We start from the raw sequence: 21,285 nt of genomic DNA on the forward strand, positions 1-21,285 counted from the left end.
ATTAAATATTTTTATAACAATAAATATCTTTTAAAAATTTACTTTTCTAAATAAATAAATACAATTAAGCAAAAGTTAAACTATTGTGTTGTGTTTTTCACTTGTAAGTTGCTTATTCACCGCATGAAATGTGTGTTAGCATTGTCAACCCACACATTAGTGTGAGTAGATAAAAAAATATACTACGGGAGAGCACTTCATATGTGTCCTCATATGCCTTGTTATGAGTATGTCTTCACTATCGAAATATATCGTATGTTAATATTTGATTTAAACGCAGTATTCTTTCGACACATTTAAATCACACGTCAATAGCGCCGTCATGAGAAAATGGGTCTAATGCGTTTCGGCAAGCGTTTGTTAAACCCAACATGTGCTTTTGCACAGTCAGGCCATAGGCGATGCTGTTCGCTATAAAATCACTCAATATGTTATGTTTCTCCTTACCAGAAGGAGAGATAGCTGAGTGGGCTATTTATATGATGGGCGCATATGGAATAAGACCCATTTTCGCATGACGAGGGTCATTACAAATCTCATTGCGAATTGAAAATGCCACATTTAAGAACAATGCTTTTCGATACAAAATTGAATTCAAAATAGCAAACTTGTTAATAATGGCAGCTTATCCACACATTAAGGAATGATTTCCAGACGTTCTGACCAAGTACGGCAAACATTGTGGTATGATAATTAAACGATTTTCTCTTATCGTGACACTATAGTATTTCGCTAATGATTGTTTTCTCATCTTGGAAGCGAAAGTGAAATTCTGCGAGATGGATTGTAACGCGTAATTGTAACAGGGCCACAATTTGTGTCGTTTGAGAATACAGAGAGTAGTTTGGAAAATCTTTGCACTGAACAGTGCTATATCCTTTGAATTGAGCACATACGCAGTGATGTAGCAAAAATTCAGAGGTTGTATCTCGAATCAGCTTATTAAATATTCGAAAATATTCATGCGTGTCTGTTGGCGTTATGTAAAAGTCACTAAGATGAAAACTGAGTAAAACAGCTATGCCTAAAATTGCATAAGTGCTCTGTACCTATGCTTATGTCAGCGTTGTTGACACCGTGTGAACTGCTCGGGAACCAAGTAACGCATAAACAGCAATGTTTATATACTTTTATTCGTCCATATACAAGATACGAAGATTATTGTATATTTTGATTTTGTATATGATGTCAAAAATCAAAAGTTTTGTACACGGAACTTTCATTATGAATTTATATTCTTGGTGAGATAGTTATTTGATATTAGAAAAAAATATTCCTTTAATATGATGGTGACTGCAAATTTTCTTTATATTAAGTTCTCATTACCATTTTCATCATACTTTCTATGCTTTCAGTACGTCCAAAAAATCATGTTGTTTTTATTTTGTCTAAGTTTTTTCTATGAAATAATAAGGATGATAAAAAGTGCACACAAAACTCGACCCGTGCTCTATGACACACACTTTATAAAGTTGAATGGCGTGTGTTCATTTCAAACTTGCGATTGATTTTGAAAAATGAACCGGTGTTAAATTATGCAATAGCGAACATCTTCAGTGCCTTCAGCGCTTTGATTCCGAAACCTTGTCAACAACCACCGTCACGGTCAACACGGACTGGTTTACTTTGCCTACTTGACAGGTTGCATGTCGTTTAATTGCAGCAAACCAAACATACGATAAAATATTGGTACACACCTGTGATATATCGATTACTTAAAACTCGAAATCGTTCGGGTCAGACGCATTTCGCAACACTCCCTACGTCAAAAAATTAATCAACAAATAACGTACAAATTTACAATATAATATACAATGAATACGACCCCTGAGGCTGAGGACGTAAACATTAATACGCACGGCTTTTTTTACGATGTAAACACACGTAATGCCGTAACGCATCGGTTTTGTAAGGTAATAAACTTCATTTCCAAGTATTCATTCCCGCATCCGCAACGTTAATGAAAACGTTTACGTCATTTGCGGTTTAACGTGAGTATATAAACGACGCTAGATTGTTAAGAAGCAGTAAGGTATACAATAAACCATCAACATGCGGGTCGAAGAGTGTTTGCCTATACTTGCGTCGCTTGTGTACTGCGCACGTGCAGGATTGCCGGTGTCACTAGAAGATTTTCGTAACAATTTTAATCGCGGTGTAATGAAGGCGGCTCCGGAACGGCTTCGGCCAAACATTCCGATTGTGATGATTACCTCAAAGCCGGTTCCCGTGGATCTCACGATAAGACGAGAATCGCTGGATCTTGCGTTTATAATGGACACAACTGGTAGTATGTCATCTTACATTGAGACGGCCAGACGTAACATACAGAGGGTCGTCGACGAAGTATCAACAGATTCAAACAAAGATATCAAGTTCGCGCTTGTCGAATACAGGGACCACCCTCCACAGGACCACACCTACGTCTTCAGAAAACATGACTTCACGCCGTTGGTCTCTACTATGAAATCGTGGCTGGACGCCTCCCAGGCGTCAGGTGGCGGAGACACGCCAGAAGCCGTAGCAGATGCCCTACACGCCGGGAATTCGTTGTCATGGAGACCAAACGCCGTAAAAATCGCCGTCCTGGTCGCTGATGCACCTCCCCATGGTCTAGATCCGCCGCTAGACAGGTCGTTCCCTGGAGGGAGTCCGAATGGACATGATCCCATCGACATGGCGCACAAGTTCGCAAAGCTCGGTGTGAAATTGTATTCGGTGGGCTGCGAACCCTCGATTTCACCCTACAAGGACTTCTTTATGGCAATGGCTTACATTGCTGGTGGTCAATACATCCCATTGACAGATCCCCAGAAGCTCATTGACGCGATCATCGGAGGTGCACGAGAAGAAATGTCGCTGAGCAAATTCAGCCAAGATGTTCAAAATGAAGTGCAGAAAGTGATCGCGAGCGGGGCACAGCCTAACAAGGATGCAATAACACAATCAGTATTTAAGAGGTTATCTGACTCAGGAGCACAAACTACACAGTTGCTTAGAAATAACCAACCCTTAGAAGGGCCAAGCGCTGGTGCGTTGGCCATTGCTGCGACCACTTCACTGGCGGACGCTAGGAATGTTTTCACAAAGGGAAGTTCAGCAGGATCGACAGGTGGAACTTTAACGAGAAAGCTTTCTCCTATCGGTGGTCGTATTTCAGCTTTCGATAAAATGGCTTCACGTCCGTCAATGCGAATAGCAGATGCACCTATTCTTCATTCCGCCACTGGCGGTGGGGTCGGCGGTGAGGCTTTTACGGCTGTTGAAAGGTCAATTAGTATGGACCAGGTCGCTCGAATGGTCAACATGGCTGTTGCAGCCGCAGTTTAACATTTTGTATATATTTATTTAAATACATGCATGCCGTGTCTGTTAAAATATGCATCAGGTTGTTCATTTTTGTAGACCAGCTGACGTAAAATATTTTGATGTTTTTGTATTATCATTTACGTATATAAAAGTATTTACATACAAATGGCCATCGTTTATGGTTTTTGTATCGTCGTGTAATGAACATGCTGTACGATCCGACATAGACGTTGATGAATGCACTTGCACGTAATTTAACTTACTTAATTAATTAATTAATTAATTTTTCAATTAAAGAAATACTAATGGTAATGTATTGTCTTGTCTAGTTGTGTGTATTTAAGGATATATATTTTTTCGAAGAGTCTGAAAAATGAACTGACATTCAGTGACATGTCATACAAAAATTACGTTTATAAAAGTCGATAGTCAGTTCGCAAAAGGTTTGCGTACGATCAAAATCCTGAACCAGTTTAATCAAATAAATTATCAATACATAAAAGAATCTCCAGAATAACTAGCGATGTTATTTGACGTAGTTGTGGTTTGATGTCTATGTCCTCGAATCAACAAGCGTTCGTCCGACGTCCTTATCCTTTCAGAACCTTTGCATATTTATCACCAATATTTTCTATGTCTGGAATAAACCAAATTATATTGTTGTTTAATCACTGCTAAAATTCCCCCGGGGAAGCCGAAAAAAGAATCATTTTGTCCTTTTCAACGCTTTTCTGAGAACAATTGTATTGTGTGTGTTTTATATATAAAGTACTTTCCTAAATAAATAAATAATTTTTTACTTATCGTTACACAAACAATATGTTTAAAGGGATCTTATTTATTGACAATGATTACAAAAAGTCGTAAAATTGTTACTCTAGCGTCTTCAATCACTTAATCCAAATGTCATTTTAGGTCTTCTCAAAAGAGGAAACCATTTAAATATGCACTTTTCACTGCGTTTAGTCAAAATGTTGCTAATATGATCATTCATATATATATTCCAAGTTAAAATCTTCGTTTGTATACGAACTAGCATAGAGTTCACTTACGATGACGGATTAAGAATTGAATATATAAAAAAATGAAATTGGAATCGTCATATGCAAACAGTTACTCACGTCAGCGCCAGTTCACATACAGAACAGTGTTTACGTAACCCAATACGCAGCTATCTGCGGGGTTTGTTCAAACGTTGTTTTATTAAGTGTGTGTTTCAAAATCTCGATTATCCGTTTAAATATGCATTTAGTGTTCTATTTCAACAAGTATTTCATTACGGTATTTGTGTTGCTTGTTTGTGCGTGTGGGAAGAGGGGGGTTCGCGCGCGTGCGTGTGTGTGTGTGTTTGCAATATATCGGTTACTTGTAAAACTTGCGAATTACGTACAAGTTACAACACTATTTTAACATTGTGTCACACCGGTCTGACAATAACGTAGTGACGTCACCATCTGTATAGAATGCAGATTTTAATAACCATTTATAGACAGTGCATACATATCACGGTGCCTATACCACGTGACTTTTTAAGATCTGTGTGGGGAGTTAAATGTCAACAAAAGCACGACAAAGGTAAGATTTTTAAGGATAACTTTTTTAATATGTCATCATTTTCAATGGGATAAAGTGGAGAGCCCGCTCATTCATGTAAGTTTTCTATAGGTATCATGATTTTGTAAAACAAATGAATATTTTTTCAGTAAAATGCAACCGCGCGTTTGAACGGTTAGAAAAGGTAGGATCAGTGTGGGGACATTATTTTATTATCACACAGAAACATCACCTCTCGTGAAATAAAGCAATAAACTTTATGGGCGGAGCTTACACTATATCATTTTGCATTCTTTTTTCAGGTTTCTTTCATATATTTATGAAAACAAAATCAAGAAAAATATTCTAACAGTAATATGATCTGTGTGGTATACGTGTAAATTGAGATAATAACGACAATATATATATTTTTAATTAATTTCAATACTTATACTGCTACGACTACTACTACTACTACTACTACTACTACTACTACTACTACTACTACTACTACTACTAGTAGTAGTAGTAATAGTAGTAGTAGTAGATCTATTATTATTATTTAAAAATTCATTCATTTCAGTAATCACCTATTTGGCACTAGTGAGCGGACAAGGGTCAAGGGAAGAAAAAATAGAGGAAACAGTTTCACGAGACATGAATGCTATACAGAAGGGGACACTTGGAGTAAGGTGGGAGCGGGCGAGACGAAACGATAGCAAACTGTTGCCAACAATAAGAATGCGGATAGACGAACACAAAGGACATTTTAATTCTGACACAAATTCTGCAATAGAAAGTGTGTCAAATATTACGCAGGTTGACAAAAAGCAAAGGCATGTTCTTTCCCGAGTAATACGTATGTTTTAAAATCAAATTTGGAATGCAAACTGATAAAACAGAATCCACCAGACGTATTGGCTTGTCATTTTGTTGTTATTTAAAGTTTAAGGTAAACGGTATGTTTATTAAAAACAAAATACTGGTCATAGTAGAAACATATATATATGTGTGTGTTTGTGTGTTTTATTTCATATATGGAATTCATATTGTTGCATTAGTTTATTACATAGTATAGATATTGACAATCATTCGCAATGTGTTGGTGATAATGTCATGTTATAAATTATGTCGTTGTTTTCAGTGTAACAAGTGTATGCTTATCTTTAGCGTTAGTTATTTTGAAGAGAATATAAAAAGTAAATGAATAAATATTATATTATATGATTATATATGTACGATTCTGTGTTGTGGATGGATGCAGCTCTGAAGAATGTCAACACGTATTTCGAATTAAGGAGTATTGTATTGTATACACAACCACATTGCATACATTGTTTACTGTCAATTACCACGGCCTAGAGTAATTATAAGCAGGCAGTTAATTATGTAAAGCAATCGTGTAAAACCCTAGTATTAGAAACCCTGGCTGCTTATGATTATCGAACTAGCTCGTGACAGCGGTATTTAAAATTGAAACCAACGAAAAAACATCGCAAAACTTTAATCAAGTTATAATTAAAAAAGAATCACAGATTCGATAAAACAAATCACAGATGCGATATATTAATGAATAACGTAAATCCAAATTATTGCACAATTATTTGAGAATGATTTCAAACACACAAACGAACTAAACGAAACCTAAAAATTTATCAAATTCGGATAACTTTAGAATCATTTTGAAAAATAAAGTAAAAGTAAACAAAACAACGAATAAAATAACGTAAAACGATAATGAAGTTACACAGACAAACTGTAAACCATTATGATTTTTTATCAGTATTCACGGATTTATGTGAAGTCCTCACGTATCGAGAAAGGTTTGTTTTGCGTTTGTACGTTTTGAAACACTCCTCACTACTGTAACACTTGCCATGCATGTGGGTATTGACGTGCTCTCTGAGGTCATTCTCACTCCTAACTGCCAACCCACACTGGTAACATATCACCAATCCCTCTTTTTTGCACTTTTCTCTCTAGCCACGAGTAGGTACTTGTCCGCAAAGCTCCTGCCGCACTGTACACACACGTGACATTGGGGTCCTTTGTTCGTTGAAGCCTTCTAAGATTGTAGGCATCCTGAGAAAAAAAACACATATTTTATTCACGTGACATTTCAATGCGTAAACACGCTATTTAAAAAATGTTAGTATCTGAGGGCACGCGTTCGTTAGTTTTAAATTACAAACGATTTGACGATTATTGAGTTATTTCAAAATATATGATAACCTGAGAGATGAGATATATTGTATATTTGTGTTGTTTCAAGAAAATCCGTTCATCTGGTTAGCATAACTGTATCAAAATGTAACTATTTTTAAGGTATTTAATCTTACCTGAAATGCTTTCCCACAGCAGTTATAGTTTCCAGAGTTAGCGTGTCCCCTAATGTGGCGCAATAACCCAGCTTTGGTCTTCGACATTTTTCCGCATTCGGAGCATTGAGCCATACCTTAAAGCAAATATAATATCAAAAATAATAAACGATACATTACTTCACCTGACAGTAGTGTTTGGCGCCAAAATAAAAATGGAATTTGATACAATAACATAAAGTGTACACTTATTTAAGGTAAGCATGGACTTGTCATCGATTTAAGATGCTCCAGCGTAAGATTTTAATAGTATAATGGGGATTTTACAGCATGCCTGTAAATCATAATTATGTATTAGTTCAACAAGCGGTGCAAGCGTAGTGTATAGCCATTATGTGTTTAACAAGCTAGCGCATTTAAAAATCCCGTTTCAAATACATTGTTGACAAGCATTTTTTTTAAACAACTAAATAGAACTTAAAAACAGTATACCACACAGATCCGTTGAAAAACGTATACCACACAGATCATATTACTGTAAGAATAGTTTTCTTAAATTTTGTTTCGTAAATAAATAACAGAAACCTGAAAATGGATGCAAAATGATATAGTGTAAGCTCCGCCCATAAAATTTATTTCTTAATTTCACCAGAGGTGATGTTTTTGTGTAAAAAAAAATAATGTCCCCACACTGATCCTACCCTTTTCTAACCGTTCAAACGCGCGGTTGCACTTTACTGAAAAAATACTTATTTGTTTGATAAAATCATGATACCTATAGAAAACTCTCATGAATGAGCGGGCTCATCACTTTATCCCATTAAAAATGGTGACATATTAAAAAAGTTATCCTTAAAAATCTTACCTTCGTCGCGCTTTTGTTGATATTTTACTCCCCACACAGATCTTAAAAAGTCACGTGGTATAGGCACCGTGCATATATAAGCGTCTGTTTGCAACAAGTGATTATTCTAAAATACAGGCTTATTTGAATAAAGATATACCTGTTGATAGATTTAACACCATTTATGGAAGAGCCTTGCTTTTTGTTTACAGTATACATAAACGTCAATCCCTTTAGAGGGAATTCGCAACTGATGAAAAAAACGGAGTATGAGAAATATCTGTTCTACATAGCCTGTATCCAACTGACTTAGTTTCAAACTAAACGACTTGATTACTTTTTTTCTTTTTACCATCATATTCATTGATAATTCATGAAACATTTGGATACGTTTTGATAAAATATGTATATGCAATTTAGGACTGTTAATGTATGATGTTCTAAATTGTAATTGATCCAAAATTATCACTCAGACATGTAAGCGTGAAATGAAGTAAAATGTCCATATGATTAATAAATATTTCAAGATGTACGTGTATACACTGTTTCACTCATATACTAAATATTGTATTTGAATGCCTTTTTGTGTGTATTGAACCGAAAGTTGAAATAGGCATGTTGTGCAATGGTCAATTTAAAATAAACACCAAGGAAAAAACAGGACTTTGATTTATTTATCTATCAACAACCGATGTTACAGAAAATTACAAATCTTCATCAAATTCTATGTTTTGATATAAACATTATAACGGCCACGTAAGCCGTTAAGTCACGCGTAACAGTCACCTTATGCATCCTCAACAGTTTAAGGTGAGTCTAAAAATAAAATTAACTGAACATTATTTCTGACGACATTCGCGTGAAAAGTTGCTTGATTAAACCTGTATATATAACGTAGATGTTTCATCAATAAATTTATCACGCAGTGCGAGCGAGACGAAGGTTGATAAATAAGGTACTTGTTTGCGTACATATATTGCTACTGAACATAAACCTCTATATCGCTGAATATTCGCTTTCTATTCAGATGATGCGGTATTTCGTTAATAAATATATTGTAACACATGTATTTATACATGTTTTTGAACGTGTTTTTACATATTTTTATTGACAAGTTGTTTGCTTCATTTAATTGTTGGGCGTATAGGCTTTAATAGTTAAATGTAGTTTGAATCTTTAGTTGTGCTCGATTATATTGATTGTCATTGGATTATAGAGAAAATAGAGTCGGTTTTCTCGTAAGATCAGTTCTTTGTGCCTTTGGAAACATTCTGAGAACGCTCCCCATATGAGGGTCGAACCTGGAACCTCTCAGCCACAGGGAGGACACCATATCAACTTCACCAATATAACGTTGAGTGGCAGTGTGTTGAATACTAAGTGAATGATTTTATGCATTGATGATTAGGTTTTTCTCCTTCATCTGTTAACCGACTTTAGACTGATCGCAGTCTGGCTCCATCTATTGAATTTAACTGAAAAAAAAGTTATCGGTGTCCGAGAATTTGCAGCGAACTGACTCCGAATGTTGGTCAAACTATAATTAAATGCGGTTTAAATGCTCACCCCGACGCATGATCATATGATATATATATTCAAGTATAGCTACATGAAATCGCTCGAATGTAAGGTACATTGCAAAATCCGGAGTTCAAAGTTGAGCTTATTATTGATATTGCGGCGTGTGTTATTTCTATGGTGTTCTTTATGTGTCATTTAATATAGGAATGACTTTGTAATCCGAAGCATGACGTAGTTCTCATAAATAATCAGTACGTTATCAATTAGCGGAGTCTAAGCGAGGACGCCCTTCTCTTAGCGATTCAGCTGCGGTAAAAAAGAAAGAAAGCTTGCAAAAATGAAAGTGTATGCGGGGCAATACTGAATTTAACTTCGTCAAGAAAAGAATCGGATTATTCCATGATTTTGAAGTTGCTCGTTGTTTATTATAATAGCGCGCGGACCTAAGAAAAAGCACAGGCAAATGCGTTCCAAAATCAGAAATAAACTTAAACCAAATGAATCCGATCCGGAATGGAGATCATCCGTTAAAAGAAACGAGATGACATCGTGGAACGATTTTAAGATGCGGAAAAGTTGCAGAATCTTTGTGTTTTAATGTGTTTACACCAATATTTCTTATTGTAATTAGAACGGCTCTTTTTGTTGTTCGAAGTTTATATATAGCATAATAGTATTGTACACTACACGTTTTGTTCGAAACATTGGTTTAGCTAGTCTGTGAACAATGCCCTTTAAAATTTTGGTTACAGGAAAATGTCGAGACATTATTTTCACGATGTACCGGGTGGAGATACTATTCTCTTTGACGTCATCGATGAAAAACCAGAAGTTCCTTACAGACTTGGCGTCTTCATGCATGACACATTCGAGAAAAAGATGGCGATCATGTCAAATTTACCACACTACAAGTGTCGAGAAAAAGATATTATTATTTTATCGTATCCGAAAACAGGTTACATGTTTTTCATTTAAACCATGATTTTTCATGAACACGTTAAGTTAATGTAAAACAATCTTCGTTGTTCAATAACGTGTTTATAAAAGAACATGTATTTAGGCTTACGCAATGTTAAATCTTGCGCAGACTCGCATTTCTTTGTTTATTAATCGATTTCCATTGCGAAATTGACACTAATTTGTTTAATGACATTCTAATTATAATATTATACTAGTGTCACTTTCATTACAGCGTGTTTTGACTGATACATAAGGAATTTGTTTTAATATATGAACAAATGTTACAGGCACGAACTGGTTGTGGGAAATCATGACGATGGTAACGACGGGATCGCAAGAAGTCTCAACTAGCGACAAACGCTATGGCATGGTCGAGGCGATGCCGGTCGCTATGGCGGACCAGCTACCGGACCCCCGGATCCTCAACTCTCATCTTCTTCCTAAATATCTGCCCAAAGTGAGTCTCGCTACTGGTACATTCATTGATTTTATATGTATGCTATCATAAATAATTCTGACTATGGTCATCATGATCATGATGATGATCATCATCATCATAAAATTCATTCATCTACAGCAGCAGTAGCACCAGTATAATCTTTAACCGAGCCATAATGGAAAAAAAGACTTTGTTGACGTTGTTATCATTATCACCATATTTTGCTTCTCCGTCGTTATCGTCATTGTACTTTCGGGGAAAAGCTGATAACTTAATCGTATCCGATGGTTTGTGCAGTTAAAATGTGTGTGCTTCAGGCGATTTCAACAGGCAACCACAAGTGTGTCTTCATCGCCAGAAACCCGAAAGACACCGCCGTATCCTTCTACAACCATACAAAAGGCATCAAGGGTTATGAATACAACGGAAAATTTGAGAATTATCTGCAGATGTTCATGCGCGGAGAAGGTGCAATGTTTTGCCAATATAAGTTTTTATCCTGTGGGGCTTGCTTTTATGGTTTTTTTCATATGTCATTGTGAGGTTCGGCCAGCCCTCTGACCGGTTTAATCCTCAAATGCTTATAATTGATCGTTCCAGTCCGGTGATTCCAGTTTGGAATATCGTATTACTAATCCGCACATAATTCGTGTCACTTGGCCGGGGATAGAAACCGCGATCCTCAATCGTGTTGTTCAGAGCTTTACCCAGCTAGCCAGCCCAGCTATGATTATCTCTTTGTTGTTGGTTGTTGATGTTGTTCTTCAATAAAATCCAACAAAGTTAAAAAAAACATTCGCGTTTTTGCAGTTGAGTCTTGCATACGCTCTTATTTTCCAGTGGACTATGGCGGATATCCGGAATACCTTCGACAGTGGAAGCATTTTATGGACGAGCACCCGGATGTTCCCATGCACGTGATGTATTACGAGGACTTAAAAGAGGCAGGTTGAGTTTCCTATCCTTGTTTTTCAGAAAAAATGTCGTGTGTCAAAAAATGCATATTTAAGGTGGACATTGCAGACATGAATTTTCGATATAAAATTTGGTGACATGTATATGTTTAACAATATTTCGACAAAAATGATAATATGAACTTATTTCATAATTCAAAGTGTGATGTATTTTATAAGATCAGATGGGTCTGATTAACAACTGATTTCCCGCTCTTTTTTAACAAGATAGACAGCAAATGTTTATGGGAATTTCTACCATATTACCCTATGGAGTTTTGGATTTATTAATTTTGGTTTCTCAAAATTTAATCTACTTATGAGAGAGATTAAAGGGACCTTTTAACAGATTTTTGCATGTATTTAAGTTTGTCATTAAATCCATTATATGGATAAATGTAAACATTGGATCCAAAAAGCTCCAGTGTAAAAAAAAGAATAAATTGAAAAAGTAACCATCTACTGGGCTCGTACCACTGGCCCCTTGAGTAAAAGTCTATCACCTAGTCCACTCGGCCTTCCAATGAGTGGTGTATTTTATACTTTATATAAGCAATCCTCGTAGTATAACAAAATATAACGACAACAGAACTTTCCAAACTATTCAATCGTTTCGCGTTGCAGCGCTTTATAATGTTCATGTTTTTAATTTCGTCAAAAGATGTACGTAATTGATATTTTAGATCATGGTAAATTTTAAAAATTACTGTTTCCTCACAAATGTCATAACTACAACGAAAATTTGCGATTCCGAAAAAATGCGTTTAATTTTTTTCAATTAACAAAAACGCGGAAGTCCCCTTTCAAACCTATGATAAACATAAACGCCGAATAAGCAAAATATACCAAAATATATTTTCTGTAAAAACTATACATATGGTATCTTAGTTACTCTTCGTTTACCTCAGTATTTCGTGGAAGAGATGCGCAAACTCAGCGCGTTCATGGGATATAACTTAGATGAGGCGAGATTGCACCAAATACAGGACAGATGCGAGGTCAACAGCATGAGGCAGGGCAAGCTGGCAAAGATGGACCCGGAAATGCTTGAACAATTAAAAACGCTTACGCGTGACGGATTCTTGTTTATACGTAAAGGTATACACATGTTCTAGTAATAGCCAACGCTGCAGTTGTTGGCAATGCCGTGCTGTTACTTATTCTAGCTAAAGTACAATATGTCCCAAAGTTGGTGTATGTCCACATTTATCCTCACGACCTTGACATTGACTACGAAATATGGGCCTTGATCTGTCGGCAAGCGGGCCTTTATGTCGTTCTCCTATCGAAAGGGATATCGTTTTTAAGAATGCTTTTTATGAACATCGGTGAATTTCATTATAACAAATACACTTGATCTCAAACGGTGTTTATAGAAAGCTTAAAATAAAAATTATGGCGCCACAATGTCGGAAAATTACTAATACGATTCGTGGTAATTACTCAGCGTACAAACATTTAAAGATGCAATATCAATAGATTCTATGTCATGTGATTCTAATGATTACAGAATTGTCATCATAAAGCATCCATATTATGGAGAATGCGGAGCTTAATATACAGTATATAAAGTAACTACAAGGCTTTGATAACTTAGTCGTTACTCCCTTGTAACTATCTGCGGTTTCAACGCATCTGTTCGATACAAGGTGCATGTTGACGTGTGAGAAATACTTTTAATCATGATAAGCCTTTTTCTGAGAAAATGGGTTTAATGGATGTGCGTAAAGTGTCATCCCAGATTAGCCTGTGCAGTCCGCACAGGCTAATCAGGGACGACACTTTCCGTCTTAACTTGATTTTCGGTAAGGAGAACCTTCTTTGGAACTAAAAATACCATAAAAACAAGTGTCGTCACTGATTAGCCTGTGCGGACTGCACAGGCTAATCTGGGACGACACTTTACGCACATGCATTAAACCCAGTTTTCTCAGAACGCGGCTCATGATGATTGTTTAGTCTTAGCGTGAACCGAGCGTACAGACATTGTATATACCATTTATATCACTCTTTATAGGGAATTTATTGTATTCCATTTAGCGAGCCTAATCGTGAACGTAGCGTACGTATATAATATGCATATCACGCTTTCAGGGGGATAAATACCCACCCATTTAGCGAGTCAAATTAACGGTGCACATTTTTGAAAAAAAATAATGCTATCAGGGGCGGTTAAATTGTATACCTGTTCGACCTGTTAATTTAGCGATTTTTAGCGTAAACATAGCATGCATGAAAACCTTGCATGATATATCATGTTTTCAGGGATGGTATATACTGGTCCATTTGACGTGTCGTAGCGTGTATGAACTGTATGATATAAACATGTCACGCTTTCAGGGGGATAAATACCCACCCATTTAGCGAGTCAAATTAACGGTGCACATTTTTGAAAAAAAATAATGCTATCAGGGGCGGTTAAATTGTATACCTGTTCGACCTGTTAATTTAGCGATTTTTAGCGTAAACATAGCATGCATGAAAAACCTTGCATGATATATCATGTTTTCAGGGATGGTATATACTGGTCCATTTGACGTGTCGTAGCGGGTATGAACTGTATGATATAAACATGTATTCACAGATATCATTTATACAAACATACCATAAACTTTTCAGGACAGGTAGGTGATTGGAAGAACTGGTTCACTGTGGCCCAGAGCGAGCAGTTCGACGCCTGGTGGGCCGAGCAGACCATGGACATCACGAGGTTCTCCTTCCGGTACACGCTTGATTCGGGCTGTCAGTAGATTGGGTCGCAATTGTGTAGTGGTATGGCGCCCGGAAAGCGCGACCAGGAGGTCGATGGCTCCGTGACTTTAAGGGGCCCTATGAGACCGTGGCGAAATAATGGTTTACTAACGATTTTGCCTGCAACACGATATTCTCGCGGAAATGAAGGAATAATCATTCGCTCGTAAACATCGTATTTATATTTCTGAGGATAAATGATTGAATGTACAATCCTATTTGACTTTACTTCATTTGTTAATTAAATTAAAAAAATATAACGAACATCCGTATATGTTAACTGTTACAATAAAAACAACATCACTGCATGGTCCCCAAAAGTTTCACCGCATATTGGCCTTTACGGTGCTTAATCCGGCACTGATTACATACGAGTACCCGGTACATACAGTAAATATATTTAAGGTAGACCTCTCATTCAAGTCGCATCGCATTCCTCATGTACGCATCGTTGTATGTTTACAGATACGACCGACTCGGTGCATGTGAATCAATTGGCTTTCACCTTTAAAACATTTGAGGTTTCGTGCGGTCACAAAACCCACTCACACAGAACATAATATCGCATCAAATTTGATCTATAGCTTTTGTCCAGATAAATATCCAAAATATTTTTACTCAAGAGTATGTGGCTTCTATAGAGGTTATAAGGGTTTTCGAAATGGATATTGTTTAGATAAATATGTTGAAGGAATGTTCTCAAGATTGATCCGTCAGTGCCTCCGAAATAGGTAACAATGTTTTACCCGTTTTCCTAGTTTTGTTTTACCCCACTCTACCCAGATTCAAATGATATTGCAAAGAGAAACATTCTGACCAAGTTTTTAACAAAATTGAGACAATTTATGTATCATATATGCAAATGTATAATCTATTTTTTAATTATTTATAAATTGAAAAACTATTATTTTAAAGTTTAACAACACACAAGCTGCTATGTTAGTGTCGTGCATATGAAGATTTTAAACGGGCCTTTCACGGATTTCGGCATGTATTGAAGTTTGTCATTAAATGCTTTGTGTTTATAAATGTAAACATTGGATCTAAGAAGCTCCAGTAAAAAATCAAGAATAAAATTAAAGAAAGAAAAAAGTTACCCTCAACTGGGCTCGAACCACTGACCCCGCGTGTAAAAGTCTATCGCTTAGATCACATCCGTGCTCATACAATTAGTAATGTATTTTATACTTAATATAAGCAATCCTCGTAGTATCATAAAATATAACGACAACAACAGAACTCTGCAAATTATTCAATCATTTCACGTTGGAACGGTTTAAAATTTTTAGGTTTTTAAATCGTCAAAAGATGCATATAATGGATATTTTAGAGCATGGTAAATGTCCAGTATTACTGTTTCCTCACAAATATCATAACTACGACGAAAATTTGCGAATCTGAAACACTTGTTTAAATTTGGTCAATTTACCAAAACGAGAAAGGCCCCTTTTTACAAAATGGGCGAATCAGTACATGATTGTTTCCTGTCAATTTACTCAATATTCACATAGATCTGAACATAACAACACATTTCATTTATTTAATTTACGTGTATCTATTCACATTGTGTTTGGTATATAACCGAATATCTCATTTAGGAGCTGTTACTCATTTATTTACATAGGCTTAATTGCCCTTTCACAGGTTGTTGTTGTTCGGCTTTACGTTTGTGCTTGGCCAATCTACACAGTGGAATTTCAAGACTTAGGTACAGAATGACACGAGGAGAAAAAAACAACACCAATCAACACGAATCTTGCTGTGTGATGTTGTTTTAATGTTACAAACATTCGTTTTAGTGCTCATTGATGTTAGTATATCTAGGTTACTCGTTTTATTTGGTATGGAATGTTAGCAATTGACAGATACTGCTTTGATACAACTGCTCCATTACGGATGTAAAAGCCTGCTTAACAACCATTGGTACGTGAGCATCCTGTTTAAAGACCAGCAACGTCCACAATATGCCTGTATAAATAGCAATGCTTTAGAGTTTACTTATTTGTTATTTCAAAAGCACGGAGAACAATGTTTGTCTTAAACGTTTTCTTTGTTCTTACGACGGTGATCTGTGGAATACGAAGTCATGGTGAAGCTACTAACTCAATGACTTCACACCTTGACATAGCGTTTATAATGGACACAACTGGAAGCATGGGGTCGTATATCGAAACAGCAAGGAACAACATCAAACGAGTTGTGCAAGAAATCACGGAAATTTCCGAAAGTCATATCAGGTTTGCACTCGTTGAGTATAGGGACCACAAACCGGAAGAATATACATACGTGTACAGAAAACAAGACTTTACGTCGTCGGTCGATACAATGCAATCGTGGTTAGATAAATCAGAAGCAATAGGTGGTGGCGATTTACCCGAGGCTGTTGCTGTTGCACTGTACGCGGGGAGTTCATTGTCATGGTACGACTCTGCTGTCAAGATTGCTGTCCTGATAGCAGACGCGCCGCCACATGGTCTGGTGTCGTCAGGTGACAGGTGGCCAAACGGTGATCCTCTTGGCATTGATCCAGTCAAAATGGCGTACAGAATGGCAAGGACTGGCATAACACTGTACTCGGTCGGCTGCGAACCTTCCATTCTACCTTACAAAGACTTTTTCCAAGCATTAGCTTACATCGCCGGGGGTCAGTACGTACCATTATCAACTCCACAAGCACTAATTGATGCCATAATCGGTGGAGCTAAAGAAGAATTGGCTATGAAGAAAATCAGCGAAGAAGTAGACAAGGAAGTTTCAGCAGTTAAAGCAAAAGGTGCAAAGCCTGATAGGGACGCAATTACAAAGTCAGTTTATGACAGACTTCACAATTCCGGGGCAAAAGCAACCACCTTACTAAAAAACAACAAACCGTTAGAAGGACCGTCGAAGGCGGCGCTTGAAATCGCTAAAACGAAGTCTCTTCCTGAAGCTAAGAAGATATTTGCGAAGATAGTTCCCGGTAAAAGTGGGAGTACGCCGGTTTCGCCTCCAGATTCCGAAGTCTACACCGCCGTCGAAAGACCAGTGAGTTATGACCAGGTCTCCAGAGTGGCTAGCAAGGCCTTTGCTGCAAGTGCATAGGAGGAATTTTAATCTTTTGATTGTTTTGACCGTTTGTTTTCATTGTTATACAAACGTTATTCAGAGGACTAACCTTGAACGATTGCAATTAAGGTCCCATGTATTAAGCAAACAGAAAAAAAGTGGAAATGTGTGTCATGGTTTTATTTCTCCAATGTAAAGTATGTTGGAGTAAATGCTTTCGACAATGTACTTTGTTTTTCTTAATGTTACAGCATGTTTTGTCGAAATCACTAATCACCATGTATAGTATTGCTTGGTAGCTTAATGTTACCGGTAAGCATTTTCGAAAATATCAGCTAAAATTAGGATTTTGTAATAGGACGTTTCAGGTCAATAACCTGATGGCAATACCAGTATTTGTTAATAAATACGCATTTAGTGTAGCAAACATATAAAGTAACAAAGATTATTCACTTCATTAACACCAAGAACTTCATATTGCAACGTTTTAGTTGGATAGTTTCAAGTTTTTATTGGTGAAAATTCATATATTTTGTAATATGTGCTTAACACAGATATAAGATATTGTCAAGGAAACCGCAGACAAATCTGATTAGCTCCAGTCGATAAAAATTCAATGTCCTACGTTTTCACGAAGTACTGGTATATTTAAGCCATTGCGAATGTATAATATTTACCGCAACTCCCTTTTTTTAAAGCAATTGTAACCAAGTGTTGCAATAAAATTCTCAGCATAAAGAGGGGAACATTCGTCATAGCAATAAAACAACACATGGCTTATGTGGTGGATATGACGCTTTTGATTGGCATATGTTTATAAACGCGCATGACAAGAATTACTAGATACTGTGGTTAAGTTAGGCGATCAGTAATTCTGTAAATATGTAAAAGTCCTCGATCGCAGGTACACTTCACACATACCAAAGATTAGTGAACGGATGAAGGAGACGCCCAACATAAAGCATAATTAAAACTAAATTAAATGCTTTTCAATTAAGATATTAAATACGGGCCATATTTCAGCAATGTCATTAAATATACGACTAAAAACGACAACAAGTGTATACATAATACTTTTTTTTTAGAATTAAAACCAAAAACATGCAAAGACCTCTCGCAAAAAAGCACGGATATTTCAAAAGACACGATTTCTCGTCCCCAATTTTACCTGAGCATTAGGGGTGCGTGTGTAACTTTCTTTGCCTGGCACTTTTAGTAAGAGACAACACGGTAATATCACATGGTGGATATGGTGAAGTCTAGAGGCCGAGAGTTCCGGGGTTTGATCCCACTTCAAAGGCGTTCTCACGATCTTCCCTCAAATATACCAATTACGTTTCTATCCAGAAAACGGACCCGACTTCGACTCATTACAAGCCCCGGCTTTCGATGCCGTCGAGCTTCATTTAATAAATAAGCTAAAACTAAATAACAGACTGTTAAGCATCTCAAATTAACGGCTTTTGTAAGGATAACCATATTGTTCATGGCGTTATGGTATTTATACATTTTGTAGAAGGGTACAACCAAAATATCATAAACAGAAATATTGTAGCCGCATAAAAAACATAAGTGTATTAAACGTCTGCGTTAGGAGTGACTTAAATATTAAGTTTGAATAATAAATGAGGAGTACAGTGAATACAAGCAATAACATGTTATCTTGGTGTTCAAGAGATACTATAAGCCAGGTTTCTTGTTCGTGCTAAGATGATAGTAATATATTAAATGAATGAAAGGGACATGTAATATAATTTGGAGACATCAGAAGATAAGTGGTCTTGGTGTGTTCGTAGTTAACTGTAAGCTTAAAACTTATATTAGTGTACACACATTTTTATTCTGTAAAATGTTCATGGTGTAAGTGAACATCGCATGCGTTCAATATCAGTATGTACTGACTTCCTCTCAGAAGAGTAACTAGAAATAACAAGAGATATGATAAGCCAGATGCCCGACACGCTTAGAACAATAATGTACTTTTACATTTGCAATTCATATTTATGATCGCTTTCAAATAGGTCACATTGTGTTTCGTGTTATTTCTTAAAATTTGACCAGGCATTTGTAGAAATATTACAAGATGTATGTAAATTTCCAGAAGGGAAATTCATTTCTGGAATAAGACCGGATTCATGAAAATCGCTGCACAATAGATGAAGTTATGGCTGTTCAAAGCGATGCACCCTGTTTTCGGGTGATTTTGAGTTGGATACCTTGTTTTATATATATTTGATAGTGATTTTTTTCTTCAGAAAAATTGATTTTTCGTTATAATGTGATTATTTATCATTCAAAATTATGTTTTCACTTATTTATATTATAGCCATACGCTAACCACCTGTGATCATCACAGTGTTATTTTAAGAAAAGCTTTGTAAACAGAACTTCATTAGACGTTGATTGATATCATTCCATTTAGCTTGTGTATATGATTGCAGACGCAGCTCGTTGTTTTTCATGCTTGCTTTTTGTACAGCTTTCCGGTCACTAATTCAGGCACCGGCGCATAAGTGGTTCCTTTAATATTTATATATTCCGATGAACTCTATTTTTTTTTCTTCCAACGGCTGACGATAACATTAAAAATTAACCAGACTATAGGTACAACTGATAAGTATCTCACGTTTCTAGCATATTTCCTACAGGCTAATAAGTTTGTTATTTTTTTTTTTTTAATTTATCAAGTAATACGCAAGCAAAATATTTTAACCATTGACTTTAAACATGACGATAACATTCATTTGATGACTAGATTTCTTCAATACATATCCGATATATTTGTGCCAGTTCATTTTCGATTGTATTAACATAAATACAAATGTAATGTTAAGACAATCGTTCATAGTTTTATAAAATGACGTTTTAAAAAATAATTGTCAGAGATAAAAAAGAATGTACTCATAATGTAAAATCTAATAATATTGGTTCACTTATGGCTGATGATTAGAAATCGGTAAAATAAACAAGTGTTTTAAACGCATTTCCTCAATCAATCGGTAAATATGTTGAGTGCTCTAATGACATAGCGTTTATGTTTTGCGACTTTATGTTGAGTACTGTATTGACAAAGCGTTGACGTTTTGCGACTTAATGTTGAGTACTCTACTGACATAGCGTTAATGTTTTGCGACTTTATGTTGTGTACTTTACTGACATAGCGTTGAATGTTTTGAGACTGAATGTTGAGTACTTTACTGACATAGCGTTAATGTTTTGAGACTGAATGTTGAGTACTGTATTGACAAAGCGTTGACGTTTTGCGACTTTATGTTGAGTACTCAACTGACATAGCATTAATGTTTTGAGACTGAATGTTGAGTACTCTACTGACATAGCGTTAATGTTTTGCGACTTTATGATGAGTGCTCTACTGATAAAGCGTTAATGTTTTGCGAATTTATGTTGATAGCTCTACTGACATAGCGTCAATGTTTTGAGACTGAATGTTTAGTACTCTACTGACATAGCGTTAATGTTTTGCGACTTTATGTTGTGTACTTTACTGACAAAGCGTTGAATGTTTTGAGACTGAATGTTGAGTACTTTACTGACATAGCGTTAATGTTTTGAGACTGAATGTTCAGTACTCTACTGACATAGCGTTAATGT

General features: G+C 36.2%; 3 protein-coding genes and 1 long non-coding RNA gene across 5 annotated transcripts; 3 read left to right on the forward strand and 1 right to left on the reverse strand.

Annotated features, from left to right (window-relative positions):
• The first annotated feature begins 2,205 nt into the window (after positions 1 to 2,205).
• On the forward strand, positions 2,206 to 3,330 carry LOC127876528 (uncharacterized). Its single transcript, XM_052421863.1, has one exon. It carries the CDS (start codon positions 2,206 to 2,208, stop codon positions 3,328 to 3,330), a length of 1,125 nt encoding a protein of 374 aa, XP_052277823.1.
• A 3,305-nt stretch (positions 3,331 to 6,635) lies between these two features.
• LOC127882218 (uncharacterized) lies at positions 6,636 to 8,225 on the reverse strand. Its single transcript, XR_008050448.1, has 3 exons — positions 8,026 to 8,225; positions 7,182 to 7,297; positions 6,636 to 6,924 (listed from the first exon to the last, which is right to left on the reverse strand). It is a non-coding gene; the product is annotated as an uncharacterized LOC127882218 (long non-coding RNA).
• A 472-nt stretch (positions 8,226 to 8,697) lies between these two features.
• Positions 8,698 to 14,892, forward strand: LOC127882110 (sulfotransferase 1A1-like). Of its 2 annotated transcripts, none has more exons than XM_052430566.1 (7): positions 8,698 to 8,814; positions 10,278 to 10,480; positions 10,773 to 10,942; positions 11,242 to 11,392; positions 11,765 to 11,868; positions 12,786 to 12,975; positions 14,497 to 14,892. In XM_052430566.1, the coding sequence occupies exons 2-7, from the start codon at positions 10,282 to 10,284 to the stop codon at positions 14,625 to 14,627; spliced, it is 945 nt and encodes a 314-aa protein (XP_052286526.1). In that variant the 5' UTR covers positions 8,698 to 8,814; positions 10,278 to 10,281; the 3' UTR covers positions 14,628 to 14,892. The 2 variants fall into 2 exon arrangements, with proteins under 2 accessions (XP_052286526.1, XP_052286535.1); XM_052430575.1 differs by lacking the exon at positions 8,698 to 8,814 and adding an exon at positions 8,837 to 8,959.
• Positions 14,893 to 16,764: 1,872 nt separating this feature from the next.
• LOC127876601 (uncharacterized) lies at positions 16,765 to 17,709 on the forward strand. Its single transcript, XM_052421965.1, has one exon. It carries the CDS (start codon positions 16,765 to 16,767, stop codon positions 17,707 to 17,709), a length of 945 nt encoding a protein of 314 aa, XP_052277925.1.
• Positions 17,710 to 21,285: the final 3,576 nt, after the last annotated feature.

This window comes from Dreissena polymorpha, chromosome 1 (assembly GCF_020536995.1).
Source record: "Dreissena polymorpha isolate Duluth1 chromosome 1, UMN_Dpol_1.0, whole genome shotgun sequence".
NCBI classification, from domain to species: domain Eukaryota; kingdom Metazoa; phylum Mollusca; class Bivalvia; order Myida; family Dreissenidae; genus Dreissena; species Dreissena polymorpha.